Source organism: Eumetopias jubatus, unplaced genomic scaffold (assembly GCF_037043125.1).
Source record: "Eumetopias jubatus isolate StellerSeaLion01/CBP00866 unplaced genomic scaffold, mEumJub1_p1.0 scaffold_8, whole genome shotgun sequence".
Classification (NCBI taxonomy): Eukaryota; Metazoa; Chordata; class Mammalia; order Carnivora; family Otariidae; genus Eumetopias; species Eumetopias jubatus.
The window spans coordinates 52,401,404-52,420,206 of NW_028274814.1; the positions used below are offsets into that span (position 1 = coordinate 52,401,404).

The window sequence follows — 18,803 nt, forward strand, 5'->3', positions numbered from 1 at the left end:
TATGCAGATAGAAAAAAGTGGGATGTTTATAGATCTGCAATGTTTATTTTACTTTATCCTTTAAGTGCAGATGGCATTCAAAAAACCTTTTTACCAACCTTCTAATAAAATGGGTCAACTGGGTTTATACTTGTACTTATTTTTTAAAATAGGAGTATATTAAACTAGTAATGGAAATACTTTCGACCAATGAATAACATCTCTTGTCAAATTGCTTTTTGTCTCCTTTTTCATCTTGTGAATGACCCTTGATGACTTTTCTTACAAGAAATAACCAAGCAAAGAGTAAGTTTCCAGGGATTTGTGGTAGTCCTAAGAAAGCACTGTTGGCTATGACAGCCTCCAGAAGGCCAAGAGAGGTATGTCATGGGGATAGATAGCCACTGACCAGCCACACACGGTCTCATAGGATGGTAGTTTTGTGTCATCTTGCCACATGCCTGGTCCTCTGCTTTGCTGTAGCAATATTGTCTGTACCATGCCTGCTTAGAGTCTAGTCAGAATCTGACTTACCTTAAAGTTGAGATTTATATGCGCCAGAGTGGAATCATGAAATTGCTGGATATTTATGAAATTTATGATTCAAGGGGATTTCGTCTACTTAGGTTTTATAAAAATCTAAAGACCATACACCGATACATGCTTACACATCACAGGGTGGCAGATAGCTTAGAATCTATGAAAGTTGTTTTGAGTTGTTTGTAAGTTGGAGAATTTCAGGCCATGAAGTTCTGTCATACCACACCTTATATTTCTTTTGTGACTAGAATGTTCATGATGGTCACATCTCTGGGTTGATACAAACTGTCAAGTTCTTAAGCTTTTAGCCCATTTTTAGATACTGGTTACTCAGGTAAGTCATTTCAGTTTTCAGCTTTTGCCAGATTAATAGAGTTGTTTTTGAACATTAGCTACTTCTGTTCTTGTTTTTTTTCCTTAAGATTTTTTTTTTTATTCGTAAGTAATCTCTCTATCCAATGTGGGGCTCAAACCTCCAACCCTGAAATCAAGAGTCACATGCTCCATGTACTGAGCCAGCCAAGCACCCTGCTGCTTTTGTTCTTAATAACAGGACATGTTTTCAGAGATTAAGCAGACTCAACTAAGTGCAGAGCCCGATGCACGGGGCTTGATCCCATAACCCTGAGATTGTGACCTGAGCCGAAACCATGAGTTGGACGCTTAACTGAATATGCCACTTCAGGGACCCCTACTATTTGGCTTAAGGCTAACCTTTTTTGTAGTCATATATACTGGGTACAGACCACCTAGCAGACTATGGAAACAACCAGTTTGGTAACCTTTGTGTATTTTCTGTTGCTGCTGTAACAGATTATCACAAATTTGTCTTACAATTGAGGTCCAAAATGAGTCTCAACTAATCTAAAAATCAAGATGTTAACAGGGTTGCATTTCTTCTGAAGGACTCCAGGAGAGCCTCTGGTTCCTTGCATTTTCTTGCTTCTAAAAGCTGACATTCCTTGGCTCATGGTCCCTTCCTCTGTCTTCAAAGCCAGCAGCTTAGTATCTTCAAATCTTAGACTCACCTGCCACCCTCCTTCACTTAAAAAAAAAAAAAAAAAAAGGCCATGTGTGACTACATTGGACCTACCTGGAGTAATTTCCCCAGTTCAAGATTCTTAATGACATCTACAAACTCTTTGCCATATAAGGTCATATTTGTAGGTTCTAGGAATTAGGACATGGACATCTGTGTGTGTGGGCAGGGGGACATGGACATCTTTTGGAGGCTGTTAGTCTGCCTATCACACTATGTAATGGTAGAATCTTCTAGTATAATTAACTTGAGCAAAAAGGTCAAGTACATATCTACTTAAGTTGCATTTGTCAAAGTCTCCAGTGTTATTCATGTTTCTAACCTATCACTTTTCTGCTCTTGTTTTACTAAAACTTCGGCAGCAATCAGTACTTGTCTGCTGACTTTTTTTTTTTTTTAAAGATTTTATCTATTTGAGAGAGATTGAGTGAGAGAGAGAGTACAGGCCAGAGGGAGAAGCAGACTCCCCGCTGAGCAGGGAGCCCGATGCGGGGCTGGATTTCAGGACCCCGGGATCATGACCTGAACCAAAGGCAAACGCTTAACCAACTGAGCCACCCCACCCAGGCGCGCCTGACTTGTTTTTGAAATAAATTTTTTTCATTGCTATGAAACCACACTCTTGGTTTTCCTTATACTTTTCTGACTGCTCCTATATTTGCCAATTCTTCCTTTTCCACTGGGCTGTACTTCCTAGTTCCATTTCTCCAAAGGGGGAATAAAAACCACATCTATTAAGACATTCAGTATTTTCTGATACCTTCTAAATTTGTATATCCAGTCTGTCTCCCTGAGTACCACAGTTTAATGGCATAGTTGAGTGTTGCACCTTAACCTTTGTAAGTATCTCAGACTTACTTAAGACAAATCTTAATTTTTCAACGAAACTGATTTCTCTCTCAACTTATTATTTATTCCAGTAACCAGCACTACCTATTACTTGTTCAAACTAAAAGAGAAGTCCCTGGGGCACCTGGGTGGCTCAGTCAGTTAAGCGGCCGACTCTTGGTTTTGGCTCAGGTCACGATCGCAGTGTCTTGGGATTGAGCCCCGAGTCAGGTTCTGTGCTCAGCACGGAGTCTGCTTGAGATTCTCTCTCTCTGCTTCTCTCTTGCTCATGCTGTCTCTCGCTCTCTTGCTCTCTCCCTCTCTCTAGAATAAAATCTTTAAAAAAAAAAATAGAAGTCCTTTGAGTTCCTTCTCATCCCCGTTTCTGTTTTGTACACAAGTCCTGTGGGCTTTTCTCAATCTACCTTGCCTCTTCTCCATTGTTATCCCTCTAGGCCAGGCTCTTTATTTCTCACTTGATACTATTGCCATGCCTTGTTGACTACCCTTCTTGTCCCTGCTCCCCTACCCTGCCCTCATGCCATCCACCCTCTACATGGCAGGAAAGGTGATTGCTTTAGGATTTGAAGAGGCCAGGGGACTGCCTTATATAAATCCGTAGTGGCTTCCCATTATACCACTATTTTTTATTATGATCAGACTTTGGCCTTCTATGACCTTTTCATTTTTCCTTTGCTTGCTTGCACTGCTGTAGCCATGGTGGCTTCATTTCCATCTCAAGGCCTTTTCTCTTGGCTTGCTATGTCCACTACTTGGTCCACTCTTCCCTAAATATTTGCATGGCTAACCCTTTCTTGTAATTTGGGTCTCAAGTCCTCCTGTATCCCTTCTCTTGTCACTTATTCTTTTGCCTTTGTTTTATTCATAGTTCTTATCACTATCTGAAATTATCTTACCTATTTTTCATCTTCAACAGTACTACCCTTTGCCTAGAAAAGAGGCTGGTATGCTAGTAAGTGCTCAAAAGTTGTTGAAACAAGGGCCTAAATTAGCAACAAATCTTAACAGACCGGGAAGATAATTTTCCAGTTATCCCGCATGCAGCAGACATCCTGTTCACTGAAGAAGCAGACATGGTAGGAATCCATTCAAAGCCCTTGCCCATGTACAGTCAAAGGCAATCTGAGGCCCATTTACTTAGGAGAGTCCAGCTTGTATGATGGTCTCATCTCCACCCATTGTTTCCCATTCCGTTTTTCTTATAGAGCCTCCTCTTTATGTCCTACTGTGCAGTAGGTTATGGAAACTGAATTCCCACCTAGTTTTTAGTCATTTCACTTGTGTATCATTACTTCTCAGTTTTAATATCATCGAGAGGTTTTGCCCAAGAAACCAGGATTGAGTGTGGTCAGTAAATTGTCTTGAGAATTTTTCCTATCAGTAAAGTTCAACACATTCTTTTTAATGGCTATAAAATAGTATGGTAAATATGTGCCATAATTTATAATTTAAGATGTTACATTTTTAGTAGTTCAAATTCAGTGGAATTATTAATTGAGCTGCCTTTTCTTTTTTGAGACTTAGGGTAGAGGGATAGGGCACATAGATGTAATTTTCCAGAAGGAGCAACAACAAAATGGGAATTGAAAATGCAGACTAGGGGAAAACATTTCTTTAGTAGCTACCTATGTTTTACACCGGGAGGATTAACATTTTGAAACAAAAAGTGATTCCTGTTGGGTTACCATATAAGTTACTATACATATTGGCTCTTAAACTAGGGGAATTCACTTTTCTTTGTTTATAGGAATGCACAATTGCCAGTGGGTAGAGTGCCATCTAGACCAGGATAGAATCAACAGAGTTCCTGAAGACACAAAGGAGGCATCTAACAAATTTACCTGTGGAAACAAGGCCAAAGCCTCTACATGATAGCTAATGAACAGTAATAATACTTCACAGGTTGAGTCACTCTATATAATTAATGAGAGAGTAGAACTTTGTCAGAATATCTTCAATAACCCAATGAAGGTAAGATAGTACCCATTTTATATATGGAGAACCTGACTTTCAGAGGTTAAATGGGTGGTCTAATGAGTTTGGCTTCAGCAAGATAGTGGAAACAGCACTTGTGTGGTCTGTAGGGTTATATTGCCTGGGTTTTAAACCATCCTCTAGAACTTAGACTAATTTCTTTCGCCTTAGTTTCTTTCTGTGAAAGGAGATGACAGTTCTCACACAGATTTTTTTGGAAATATCTGATTTTCTTTTTTGAAATAATGATAATTGATGTAAGAACTTAACTCATAGGGAGCACTTAGTATTATATATTTATTCTATCAATGATTCTCTAACTTTGGGATTTTGTGGACCAATCGATCAAAGAAGAAAAGGAGTAGATCAGGGCAAGATAGAATGGTTTGCTTCTAATCTTGACAAGTGAGGTTACTTTTTTTTTTCTAACACCACAGTCTTCGTAAAAGACATTTTTAAAAATCCAAGTTGGTAGTGAAAGAACTGGTCTCAGAGTAAAGAACTGTTATTTAAATTGAATAAATTTAACTTCTATAAAAAACTCAATATAATTCTTACTTTCTTATTTCACCGTGAAGTAGGAATTAGATGTTCTCTAAGTGTCCTTCCAGTTCTGAAATATGTCAATTATGACATTCATACTTTTGCCTAGTTCTCCTTGCTTCTACACCTTCCTTCTTTTGACTTAGAAAAACTTGTTACAATCCATAGTCCAAGTCAGTATTTACCTAAGGAATCTGTGCATGCTCTTAGAAATCACAGGATGGGAGACTACAGGCAAATGGAATTGGACTGGATAAAACTGTTACCACTATAAGAAAAACAGCGCAGCCTGCGTGGCTCAGTTGGTTAAGCATCTGCCTTCAGCTCAGGTCATGATCTCAGGGTCTTGGGCTCCCTGCTCAGTGGATATTTTACTACTCCCTTTCCTTCCTCTCCTCCCCCTGCTCCCGCTCCTGCTGTCTCTCAAATAAATAAATAAAATTTAAAAAGAATTTACAAGCATGCTACTTATTTTTCTGAATAAACTATATAATATGATGACATAATTTTGTGACCTTAGCAAAATGTTTATTGTAGTAGCTATTCATTATGCTACATTACCATTAGTGAAATGTTATAGTAGCACCGAATTATAATTTAAATCATTCGTTATTGGAAAGAAAGTGGTTTCAGTGCTTGTTTTACTGGACATGGATCTATACTGATTGGGGCCTTTTTGATGTCATTCTTTGAGCATCATGCTAAAGAGGACTGTGATTCTGAGGATATATAAAGTCATTGGTTGGAAAATAGGAGGCTGCTTTTTCTTGACCATATTTAATAATTTTTCATCTTCGTTGGGTAGTAACTTGAACAGTTGTGTTTAAAAGTATTGATAGAATGAAATCCCATAACATGACAATTAAAATGAATCCTAGAAAATTTTGGAATAATTTAAAAAGTTGTTTACCTTTTGTATACCTAAAAATGTGGATTAATTTGATGCCATATTTCTTTGGTGGGTGCACATTTCTGTTTTTAAAAGGATATCCAAGGAGCAAACTTTCAAGACCTCAAGTAGCCGATTGCTTGCGGCTGTTATGACAGCTCTGTGCCACACTTCTGTTAAGCTGACTTCTATCTTCCCTATTGCGTACGATGGAGAAGTACTACTAAGGTCAATTGTTAAACAAGTTAACACAGAGAATGACTCAACACTCGCTCACCGGTTTCCCCTTTTGGTAGCACATATGGTAGCACATATGGAAAAACTCAGCCAGGTAGGTCTTCATCTAACAAAGACATGTAATTACTATGTGACAATGACTCCACTAGACCCTAGGCATATGAAGAACCAAACACAAAGGGTCCATGCCCTTTGGAAGTTAACAGTTGAATTACTTCTAACTCCCAGGCCTTCTAGGTTCTTGATAGATTCCGAGAGCTTTAATTTTAACTGAAGAAGGAATGGGAATGGGAAGAGAGGTAATTTATCTAGCAATTTAAAAGTTATATTAAAAAAGGAATAACAAAATTTGCATGGATTAAAAAAAATAACAATACTTGAAAGTTTTACTCATGTAAGAACCAGTTTGGGCCATAACTCCAGATTGGCATGCATGGTTTACTATTCTCTGCCCCTAGGTTGATGATTTCTTTCATTTAGGTTGCATTAACATCATGTGAAGGAACTTGTTAAAAATAAGGATTCCAGGATCCTAGAGATTCCAATTCAGTAGGGCTGTGGTGAAGCCTAGAATCTGCTTTAGAAAAAATCTCTTGGGAGATTCCAGTGTAGTAGTGGTGGTCTACAGATCTTTGAGAAGCCTTGCATTAGGGATACTTCAAAAGTTTCAGAAGGCAATAAGTTTAAAAAGAAATTCACGAAATGAAACTTGTTAACACTTCTCCATCAATTTTTTTTTCATGGGGTGCCTGGCTGGCTCAGTTGGTAGAGCATGCGATTCTTTATCTCAGGGTTGTGGGTTCAAGCCCCATGTTGGACAGAGTTTACTTAAAACAGTAAATAAAAAGTAAAAAAAAAACAAAACAAAACCCTGGGGCGCCTGGGTGGCTCAGTCGTTAAGTGTCTGCCTTCGGCTCAGGTCATGATCCCAGGGTCTTGGGTTCGAGCCCCACATCGGGCTCCCTGCTCCGCGGGAAGCCTGCTTCTCCCTCTCCCACTCCCCCTGCTTGTGTTCCCTCTCTTGCTGTGTCTTTCTCTGTTAAATAAATAAAAATCTTTAAAAACCAAAACAAAAAAAACCCTTACATTTTGCGTTCTATCCCTACTATCCTTCTGAATCCTGACAATTTAACTTATTTTCAAACTGTAGAGATTAATTCCAGATTAGTATTAGCAACACGTTAATTTTAGAAAAAGTCCTTGAGAAATTTTTGTCAGAAACACATTGCTAGGGGCGCCTGGGTGGCTCAGTCGTTAAGCGTCTGCCTTCAGTTCAGGTCATGGTCCCAGAGTCGTAGGATCGAACCCTGCATCGGGTTCCTGCTCCGCGGGAAGCCTGCTTCTCCCTCTCCCACTCCCCCTGCTTCTCCCTCTCCCACTCCCCCTGCTTGTGTTGCCTCTCTTGCTGTGTCTCTGTCAAATAAATAAAATCTTTAAAAAAAAAATACATTGCTAAAATGTCTGCTGTCGGAGGCTGCCCTGATTCTGGTGTTTTAACTAAGGACACTGCTTTTTTTTTGTTTTAAATAAGTTTACATTATATGTGGATGTATAACAAATGGCTTAGAATCTGGCTTAGAATTGTATCTGCCCCTAAAAACAAAATTCCGTTTATTGTCTTTGTATCTCTTAGGGATGTCAGGGCTTTCTAGCTGACCACAGGAACACACCTGTAGTTGGATAAGTCTGGGTTTATTGATTTATTGGAATAAGGAAGAACACTCACCACTGTGAGCTGTCTCAGAGAGTGTTAGAAATGACATAGGATTTGAGCTCATGCTACATGATTTGGAGAAGGTTCAAGGAAGCAGAACATTACTCTGGATTGGATGCTGGCAGGAAGTGGTGATAATTCATGACAGGGCATCTTAATTCTTATTTAAAATACAAGAATTGCCAGGTTAGGTTAAAGCTGATGGGTAAAGAAGGGACAGTTAATTACATTAGCCAAGATAGGAACTGTTTTTGTCATTTTTGTGGTTTGGACATGTTCATGTTTTTTTCTGTATTCTTTTTTTTAAAGATTTATTTATTATTTATTTTGAGAGAGTGAGAATGAGAGAGAGAGAGAGAGAGAGAGAGAGAGTGTACATGAGAGGGGGAGGGGCAGAGGGAGAAGCAGACTCCCCGCCGAGCAGGGAGCCCGATGCAGGACTCGATCCCAGGACTCCAGGATCATGACCTGAGCCGAAGGCAGTCGCTTAACCAACTGAGCCACCCAGGCGCCCTCTTTTTTTTTTTTTTTTAAAGATTTTATTTATTTATTTGAGAGAGAGAATGAGAGCACGAGAGGGAAGAGGGTCAGAGGGAGAAGCAGACTCCCTGCTGAGCAGGGAGCTCCATGTAGGACTCTATCCTGGGACTCCAGGATCATGACCTGAGCCAAAGGCAGTCGCTTAACCAACTGAGCCACCCAGGAGCCCTTTTTCTGTATTCAAACAGGATTACGTGTGGTCTTATTTTTGTTAATTCATCACGGTTACAGTGACCTTGGCTGATGTTGATGTTCTGTGAAGTTGTTGATGTTTTATTTGGGAGCACCATGGTCTAGCTGCAAGGGCTCCGGACTGCCAGGGCCTGTTTTTTGCTTTTTCAGGGTTAAAATAAAAATAAAGGAAAAATGCTATCATATGAATGAGTAGAATCTGGACACATTCAAAATACTGAGCAATAGCTATGTCTTGACAAAGCAGAGAGACAGCTCAGTGTAGGGTAGTAAGACTGGGATCACTTTTCCTTTTTAGCCCCATAATTGTTTTGTGAACCTGACAACATTAACAGCTTTCATTTGTTGAGCATCTGCTACATGCAATAACCTTTCTTTGGTGCTTTACACACATTCAACAGCTTTGCAAGGCATATGTATTTTGATCTCTGCATTTTCCAGACAAGTAGAAAGTAACATTCCTGGAACTACCTAGTTATTAAGTGGAATTGCTAGTATATTAAGGGGTTTGAACCTTTCCGAACCTACTCAGTTGCCACTATACCAGGATGCCTCTTTATTCAGAACTTTGGTGTCTGCAGGTATAGCAATGGAGATATAATACATACTTGGCAGGATTGTTCTGAGACTGAAATGCTATTATACATCTAAAAGCACCTAGAGGGGGGCACCTGGGTGGCCCAGTCGTTAAGCGTCTGCCTTCAGCTCAGGTCATGATCTCTGGGATCGAGCCCCACATCGGGCTCCCTGCTCGGCCAGAAGCCTGCTTCTCCCTCTCCCACTCCCCCTGCATGTGTTCCCTCTCTCCCTATCTCTCTCTGTCAAATAAATAAATAAAATCTTAAAAAAAAAAACACCTAGTGGGGCGGCTGGGTGGCTTAGTTGGTTAAGCGTCTGTCTTTGGCTCAGGTCATGATCTCAGGGTCCTGGGATCAGGCCCCACATGGGGCTCCCTGCTCAGCAGGGAGTCTTCTTTCTCCCTCTGCCTCTCCTCCCTGCTCCTGCTCACACTCTGTCATGCGCGCGCTCTCTCAAACAAATAAACCTTTAACAAAAAAATAAAAGCACCTCGCACAGTGACTGGCTTATGGTGGACAAGCCACAACTGAGTTTTCTTTCTCCCTACAGAGTGGAGGTACCTCTGTGAGGAGAAATGAGTTGACTAGTAGTCTATGTTGAGTGACTCTGGACAATTTTAACCTCCTGGTTACAGAAGAGTTAGGCTGAAAAAATGTTAGTATCACAGATTCAAAGTTTAGAGCTCCAAGAAATTGTCAAGGTCATTTCTTAGAGATGAGGAAAGTGAAGCTTAGAAAGGCAATTGATGTGCCCAGTGTCCCACTTAATTATTGTCAGTGCTATGCTGAGAAACCGGACTTCTCACTCCTAGAGCCCCCCTCCCCGCCCCGCGGCAACGGAGCTGCTTCACTTCATGAGGTCCACGTTAGAGTCACAGAGTGCTCTGAGCCCTATTTGCTCGCTGGCCGCCCTTACACGGCGAGGGGATCACCGCTGCCCTTCAGGTATGGGGCTGCAGAGCTCTGCACTTGGTCAGTAACTGGGAGGGATTCTCTCCCCTCTCGTTACTTAATCTTAAAAGTGAAAAGTTTTCAAACGTTTTTATTCAGTGCATTTGGCAATTCAAGCATTTTAAAACGGGTTTTGATAGCATTATTTCGGGAGCCAGGACTCGAGACTCGCACCTCGAGGAAGAGGGCAGGAGAGCGGCGGCAGGATTTCTACGCAGGGCAGCGGGGCGGAGTCAGACCACCGGGCCGCGATTCGCGGCCCCGCCCCCAGAGGGAGAGGGGCGGGGCGAGCGTGGCTACGCCGCGGGGCGGGCGGGAAGCAGGAAGGGCGGGGCGGAGGGGAGCTTGCCGCTGAGGACCCGGCGACTGCTGCAGCTGCTCGCACCATGTCCGCGCGCAACCGGGGCACGGAGCTGGGTAAGGGCCCCGCGGGTTGTCCCCGTACCGTCTGCATCGCCTCGCACCCCCCCGCCCTCCGCCTCTCGCTGGGCTCGCCTCGCCTGGTGCCCTGGCGTCGGCCGCCGGGGGTGCTTGCCCGGACGGGAGGCGGCGGCCGGTCCGTACGCACCCACCCTGAGCAAAGGCCGGTCCACCCAGACTCAGGAACTCTTGTGCACACTGGCACCCAGGCCTTATGTGGTCAACGGAAGACATAGGAAAGGATTCTACTTTTTCATCTTCCAGCTTAATTCGTTCACCTTCTAGCTCCCTGGTTGCAAAAAACAAACCAAACCAAAAAACCAAACCAAAACCCAAGCCCAAAAAACAAAACAAAAAAACCCCTCAAGCCCCCAAAACAAACAAACAACCCAAATAAAACAAGATAAAAACCTTCCTTACCCACTCAATGGAACCCCTGCGCGATTTAATGCGGGATTTCCGTAGATAATTTTACCACTGCTGTATCCCTAAAATGGCCATGCTGGTGGAAAAGTTGTCAGATCTCTGTACTGTATAATTTATTGTAAATTGTGTATGATGTTAGAAGTACAGAGGTTTGTGAAAGTGCGTGAATTTCATAATTTTTCATCTTACAGATATTATCAAATATGACTGGCAAGAAAAATTTAGTTTTGATTTCCTAAAATGTAAAAAATTTGTAAGTCAAACATAAGCAGAACCATAATTGGAGCCAAAGGTTAAGGATCTCAGTTTAAGTATTATGGCTTGGATATCTGTATCCTGGATCTTCAATTTAGCTGTATGACTTTGGGCAAATTACTTGATCACTCTGTGCTTAAATTTCTTAATCTGTAAAATGGTCATACTTCATAGGGCGGTTTGGAGATCAAATGGGAGGATTTAAAGTGTTTGGTACTTTGTGGGTACCTTGTAAGTTAGTAGTAGTATGATAACTGAATTCTGATTTTAAGGCCTAATTTTCAGAAAATTAGCTATGATTCTATATAACACATACAGGCAATTTTTTTCCTTTAAAATGATTATTCTAATGAAATAGGCTAGACTTTAAGAGGTAGTTCAGAACTTTTGTTAAATGGTAAGCATGTGTCTCTATAAAGTCACTTGATTTCTTCACCAAATTGATTCTCCTTTAGTCATTGCCCTTTAGCATATTATGTTTTAAACTCTAGTTGTATCCCTGAAATGTGGACTTTAGTAATAAAGAAGTATTTCCCTAGACTAGGAGATCCAGAAAGATGGTGGATGGGGTACAGGGATGGTGTAGGTCTTACCTTGGTATCCTCAGGGATATGGCTCTCTAACTTTGTACACATCGAGGATACAACGATTATTTTTCCAAAACTTAGACGTTTATTTATTTATTTTTCAAGAAATGCAATTAAAGCCATTTTTACTTTCTTTTTTTAATTGGCGTAATTGACACATGACATTTTGCTTTATTTGCAAGAATTAGCATCACATCCATACATTTGTTGAAAAGTAACAGTCAAGACAAAAGACAGTTGCTATGTAGAATAATAGTAAATTTGATTTTTATGCAGCTATTTAAAGGATCATAGTTTTGTTTTATTCTCTTTGTTTAAATAAAATCAAATACATTTCAAGGATTTTTTTTTTCCTTCACTGGTATTAATCATTAATCCAGAGAGAGGTTTAGCGTAAAATGTAAAATAAGTTATTTGAATTATGTACTAGGAAAAAAAAATCATTCAGTATTAATTTATGTGGTATATTAACTGATGCCTTTTATAGTTTTCTAATTAAAAGTCTTTTTGAATAAACAGTCACTTTTTTAAAATAAATTAACTTGTATTCCTTTATTACAAAAGGAATTTATGTTCATTGTAAAAATTTTAGAAAATACAATTAGCACAAAAAACTAAATAATCCAATCACTTATTTATATTTTAGTGTATATACTTCTAGTTAATAGACTTTTTTAATAAATAGGCTCATTTGAGACTGAACCTCACCCTCGTGATAAAACCCTTTAGGGAAAGCATTCTTTTATCATGGCATTTAGATATGTGAAAGAAAGAACAAATCCTCTAATGTTAATTTTTATGTCCATGTTTAGTGATCAGTGCTGTCTGCTTAAGGTATTTTATACTTAAAACGTTTATTTCTGATTTTCTCCAACTCAAACATAAAGCTAAAAAACCTTTTTCATTGGGCAGTGTTTGCCTTAAGTGGATAAAAGCTTGTCAGTTTGGAGTCAGAAGGGAAAAAAAAAAAACCCTAAATCTGGGCCTGGTATTGAGTAGCCTGTGGTTCTGGCCAAGTCAGTGGTTGTCAAAGTTTGCTTCCTGGACTAGCACCATTGACATTGTATGAGAGCATATTAGAAATGCAAATTCTCAGGCCCTGTTGAGATCTTAATGAATCGGAAGCTCTGGGGTGGGTTTGGGCCTTCTGAGTTTTGATTAGTCCTCTGGGTGGTTCTCAGAACACCCAAGTTTGAGAACCATGAGCTTAACGATCTCCATGGTGCTATGGAACGCTTCTGGCCCTACATATTCTATTAAAATCTTTTCTTTATTCTCCTAGATGCCTCCAAAGTTTTGCCTAAAATGTAGGTATGGCACAGGCAGTGATCTTTCTTTTTGTTCGGTGATGTATCTCAGGCACCTAGAATAGTGTCCACCACACCAGAGGCCCTCAAACATGTCTGTTGAATGAATTAATTAATTTAGAACTACTCCTTGCTTGGGAGAACTGGGGCATCCACGTAGGCCTTTCTTTGTAGGCAGGTGCTGGTGGATGTACACCTCCCCCTTTTCTGAATATTATTAAAGTTTAGATTTGTTACCTTTGTCTCGAGGCTTATGAAGGATGTTGACTATGGGGCTTCCTTTCAAATGTGATTTTCTTTGGAGGCATCTGGAAAATGGGGCTGTTGTCTTTTTTTTTTTTAAGATTTTATTTATTTATTTGAGAGAGAGAGAATGAGAGATAGCACGAGAGGGAAGAGGGTCAGAGGGAGAAGCAGACTCCCTGCTACGCAGGGAGCCAGATGTGGGACTCGATCCCGGGACTCCAGGATCATGACCTGAGCCGAAGGCAGTCGCTTAACCAACTGAGCCACCCAGGCGCCTGTGGGGCTGTTGTCTTAGGTGACTTTTAAGGACCTCCCTACTCTGTATATCTGTAAGCTCTTGTGTGCAGAAAGAAAAATTTCAAAGATATCTGAAAAACAATAGGAAAAATAATTGAAAGCTGATTTTTAATTCGGAGGGATAGGAACAATTATATGGCTTTCCTGTATTGCATTAACAAGAGATGGTTTTAGACATATATTCTTAACTGGAATAATCAGGGACCATGATTACTGAGGAATGTGAAGATTATTTTACTCTGTGGAGGCACTTTCTATAGTGCGGGTCAGAACAAACAGAAAGGGTAGCTTATTTGTTTAAAACACAGATAAAGGAGATTAGCTTTGGCTAGTTGCCAAACCAAGAACCATGATGGGATTTTGTATTTTACAAAGCACATTTATTCATTCAAAAAGTAGTTATTGAGTACCAGTTGTGCACTGGGTAGTATTACCTTGTATACAAGATGGACAAGGATAGTTCCTGCTTTTACAGACCTAGGTCTGATGCAGGAGCTGGGCATCATGCCAGAGCTACAATTAAAATAATTGCAAATGTGATAAGCAGTTATTTTTCATTTATTTTTGTCTTTTTAAGGAATTAGATAGATGTGCCTAAACTGTACCTTAAGTGGATTGTGATAACCAAGGGTTCTGCCTTCTTACATTATAACTTTTATTTTTCCTTGAAGAACTCAGATAAGAACAAAGAATGTAGGGAGTTCCTTTTTGCCCCTCCTGCTAAGGCATAACTTTGATGTAGAATGTAGATTTTGGTAATAGTGATTTTTCCACTGCAAATTTATATTTAAACAATTAAAAAAATATTTGGAATGAAATTTTAAATCTTAAAGTTAGGCCAAGCACAGGATGCTTGAGAATAATTCTAGGTACAAAGATAGTGGTTAACATAGAGCTGTAGCTGTGTGCCAGGCTCTTTGTTAAATACTTTTTGCGTTATCTCGATTACTCTTCACCACAGCCCTGGAAAATTCTATTATGTTGCCCTTTTTACAGATGTGCAAACTGAGGTACAGAGAGTTTTAAGTAACTTGCCAAAAACCAGTTAGGCAGAGCTTAGGCAGAGCTAATGTGGCAGAGCCAGAATTCAAACGTAGGTGGTTTGGTGCTGATGCTGCTTGCTTAACCACCACATATTGTCTCTGGGTGCTAATTGAAGGCATTCAATCTGTAATACAAGAGAAGGCAAGTCAGTAGCTGGTGACTCTCTTAGGTTTTGCCTGTGTCTTTGTGAGAGCTTTTGTTTTCTTACCATAATCCACATCTTTTTTTTTTTTTTACCTTTTTCTTTCTTCTTCGTTTTTTTCCTTTTCTTTAAAGTAAACTCTCTGCCCATTGTGGGGCTTGAACTCATGACCCTGAGATGAAGACTCGAGTGCTATACAACTGAGCCAACCAGGTGCTGCCCACCCCCCCATAATCTACATCTTTTTTTTTTTTCCATAATCCACATCTTAACCATTGCAATTTGTTTTAGAGAAGATGAAGTTTATCTTGAGAGAGAATGGAAATATCCAATCTTTGGCATATTAGGAGAGTAGGTTTACATGTCACTGAGTAAGAAATTTTCTGGATTGACATGTAAAAACCAGCCTTCCTCTGGGAACTTTTTTTTTTTTTTTTAAGATTTATTTATCTTGAGAGAGAGAGAACAAGAGAGAGAGCAGGGGAAGGGGCAGAGGGAGAGAATCTCAAGCAGATTCCCAACTGAGCATGGAGCCCAAGGTGGGGCTCGATCCCACGACCCATGGGATCATGACCTGAGCCGAAACCAAGAATTGGATGCTTAACCAACTGAGCCACCTGCTCCTGGGAATTCTTAATGTAGATGTGCTGATGTGCCTCAGAGCATCATGGGTGAGGACCTGGGAGTGATTGCCAAGGGATCAGAGTAAAGGGGTTTTAGGTTTTTTTATTTCTTTTTCTTGTCTCTTTGTATGTTTATAAAACCCCAGCTCTATGTTCCAGTCTTTGGGCTGACCTTGGCTTGCTGGGTTTAAGAACCAATCCTGTCTCTTGATGTCATCTTAAGATTAAAAAAAAAGAAGAAAGAAAATAAATACTGAACATTTGGGGCACCTGGATGGCTTGGTCAGTTAAGTGTCTGCCTTCGGCTCAGGGCATGATCCCAAGTTCCTGGGATTGAGCCCCACATCTGGCTCCCTGCTCAGTGGGGAGTCTGCTTCTCCCTCTCCCTTTGCCACTCCCCCTGCTTGTGCTCACTTGCTCTCTCTCTCTCAAATCAATAAAATCTTTAAAAAAATAAGTACTGAAAATTTGTAATAATTTTGTTGATTTGAAATGACTTTTTTGTCCATTTTGTTTTTTTGGATTTCTAAGTCTGAGACCTCTTTAGTTTCCTGAGAACTGAAATCTCTTTAGTTGTGAACAAGGCAAACAGTTTAAGGAGTCTATAGATTTCAGGGGAGAAATGACATAAATCACTCTTCAAGAATTCCATTTATTTATTTAGTTAGTTAGTTAGTGAGACAGAAGGTTGTTAAAGTTTGTCTTTGAGTTACAAAAGTCAATCCCTGCTTAAAAACAAAACAAATTGTAGGGTAGCAAATTCTTTATTAGGTGGCATATGAAAATTTGTCTGTAGTTCAAGTTAGGTAAGAATAGAATTTAAAAATTTATAGATTTCTGTAAGGAATGGCCCAAGTGGAGTTGAGATTTTTTTTTAACATTAAAATTGATTTGTGCAATATTTTAAGTTAGTGTAAATTTTGTATCTGAATCCAGTATTTTTTCTCCTTAATACTTAACATATTTATATATTTTTTAGGTTTAAAAGGGTAATTTTGCAGACATTTTCTCTCTTAATTCTCCTAGTAATCCTTTGTGGAAAGATACTAATTATCTTATAGATGAGAACACTAAAGCATTGAGAGCATAAGTAACTTGTTTAATGTTTCATAGTTAGTAAGAGTTGAGATCATGATTCAAATCCAGAACTTCTGGTTGAAAGTTCTTTGTACCATAGTTTGTGTGTGTGTGTGTGTGTGTGTACATGCGTGTGCACGCACACGCATATATACTTAATGCACGTGTGCACAATATTCTAGGTGGGCTAGGGAAGAAAGATAATATGAAAGTAATTATTTTTATGTAATTACGAGGTTGGTAATGATGCATTTATTATCCTCCCATTAAATATAGATTATAAATCAGAATAACAAAATTTTTATTTTTTTGCTACACTTTTTTCTTTTAACCTTTAACTTTTAGCCTCAAACTTTTAGGAAAGTCATAAGTATAGTTGAAAGATCTTTTTTCTCTGAACCATTTGAGGAAAATGGCTGATTGACATGATGTGTCACTGCCTCTGGATATTTGAGTATTTCTTCGAGGATATTTTTCTCAATAGCTACAACAGCATTGCAGCCATTAAAATGAGAACATTAACATTGATGGATTATTACCATCCAGTCCATGAATTTCATTCAAGTGTAGTCAGTTTTTCAAATAATGTACTTTATTAAAAAAAAAATCCCTCTCAGAATCACATGTTGCCTTTGTCATGTCTCTTTAGTCTTCTTCAGTATGGAGTAATTACTCAGTCTTTCACTGACTTGCAAGATCTTCATGCTTTTGCAGTCTACAGGCCAGTTACTTGGTAGAATTTTCCTCAGTTTTTGTCCGCATTGTTTTTTCGTGGTTAGATGTAGGTTATGCGTCTTTGGTAGCAATATCAGAAAAGATGCTCTGTTCTTCTTGTTGCATCCTTGTAAGTACCCAATCTTGATTTGTCTCATTATGGATGATGTTCATTTTGATCACTTGGTTAAGGTGGTATCTGCTAGCCTTCCCACAGTAAAGCTCGTTTTTAACGTTTGTAATTAATATGTATTTTGTGGGGGTGGTACCTTTTTTTGGGGGGGGGGCCTGGAGCCCAACGCAAGGCTTGAACTCATGACCCTGAGATCAAGAACTGAGCTATCAAGAGTTGGATGCTTAACCTGCAGAGCCACCCAGGCACCCTGTGGGGTGGTACTTTGAAACTTTTTAAATACCCTGTTCCTCTGCAAACTTCCAATTTATCTATATTGCTTATTTATATTGGTATGTATTTGAGGTTTCTTATCTTCCCAATGGGTCGTAATTGTTACTATTATCATTTAATATTCAGATTGTTCCAGATTTTGTTAATGGGAGCCCCTTCAGCCTGGCTTCTCTCTCTTTTTGACCTGACCATTACTTTTAAGTACTTCCTCATTTTCCAGCTTCACAGGTTATTCCAGGCTTATTTTATACTTTCCCTGCCCCAGCACCAGAGCCAGCCATTTCTCCAATGAGTGTTTCTTTTGGTGGATAATGGTATTTAGAAGCCAAGATACGGGCAGTTGGTATGCTTGTGGTAAATGGAGTGTCTCTGTTCCCAAGCCTCCCACTTGGCACAGCTAGAGAATGTATGACTACCCATACACACACACACTTACTTCTATATTCATCTAATTACCATCTATCTATATCTCCCTCTATAATGAAAACCTTGCTTATGCTCTCCCCTCCTCTGCCCTCCCCAAACAATGGTCAGAAAGGGAAAGGGAAGGGGTGGGGGGACCAGAATAAACTTTTAAAATTTATTTTTATATATTATAAATTTCTACAGTTTTTTAAAAACAAACTATGTGGAGTGCCTGCTGTTCCTGGCACTTGTTTCTGGATGTTTATAGTAATGGCTGGGGTATCAAAGTAAGCATTACCTGTTCTCTGCTCTCCCTGGAGCTCCCCGTCAACTAAGGGAGATAGTCCTATAAATCATTACAGGGAAGTAGTCATATTGCAGAGATACGGAAGAATTCATAGACAGTTCAGGGGAGGTTTTTTGGTAAAGGATATTTTTGACACGGAGTAGTTTCTGCAAAGGGACTGAGTAAAACCAGTGTGGCGTGTTTCGTTAACCATAGGAGCCCAATTTTTAGATTTCTAGTGTAATCTTCTCATTCTCTTATAATGGGTAAGTAATATTTTAGTGAAGAAAGAAAACAATCCTTCGTATTCTGTGTATGAAATACACAGTCAATATAACGATTATGTACATTTTCAGATTTTAAATTGGGCATCCTTTTATGAACGCTTTGATTTTTACCTTATAAGTCTTCTACTTATGAGCGTGAGTGATGAGGCTGTCTTTTATTATTCTGATACTGTTCTGATAAATAGAAAAAAACTATAATAATTGGGGTTGGTCGTATAATTTAAATAATTGAAAGTCCTCCATGATGCCTCCTAAG

At 39.5% G+C, this 18,803-nt stretch overlaps 1 protein-coding gene across 1 annotated transcript in view; it reads left to right on the forward strand.

Moving 5' to 3' along the window:
- Window positions 1-10,360: 10,360 nt before the first annotated feature.
- DERA (deoxyribose-phosphate aldolase) overlaps window positions 10,361-18,803 on the forward strand; it is a 116,466-nt gene continuing 108,023 nt past the window's right edge. Inside the window, exon 1 of the mRNA XM_028119796.2 lies at window positions 10,361-10,442. Coding sequence (XP_027975597.1) covers window positions 10,412-10,442 — 31 coding nt within the window. The 5' untranslated portion in view covers window positions 10,361-10,411. The remainder of the gene's footprint in view (window positions 10,443-18,803) is intronic.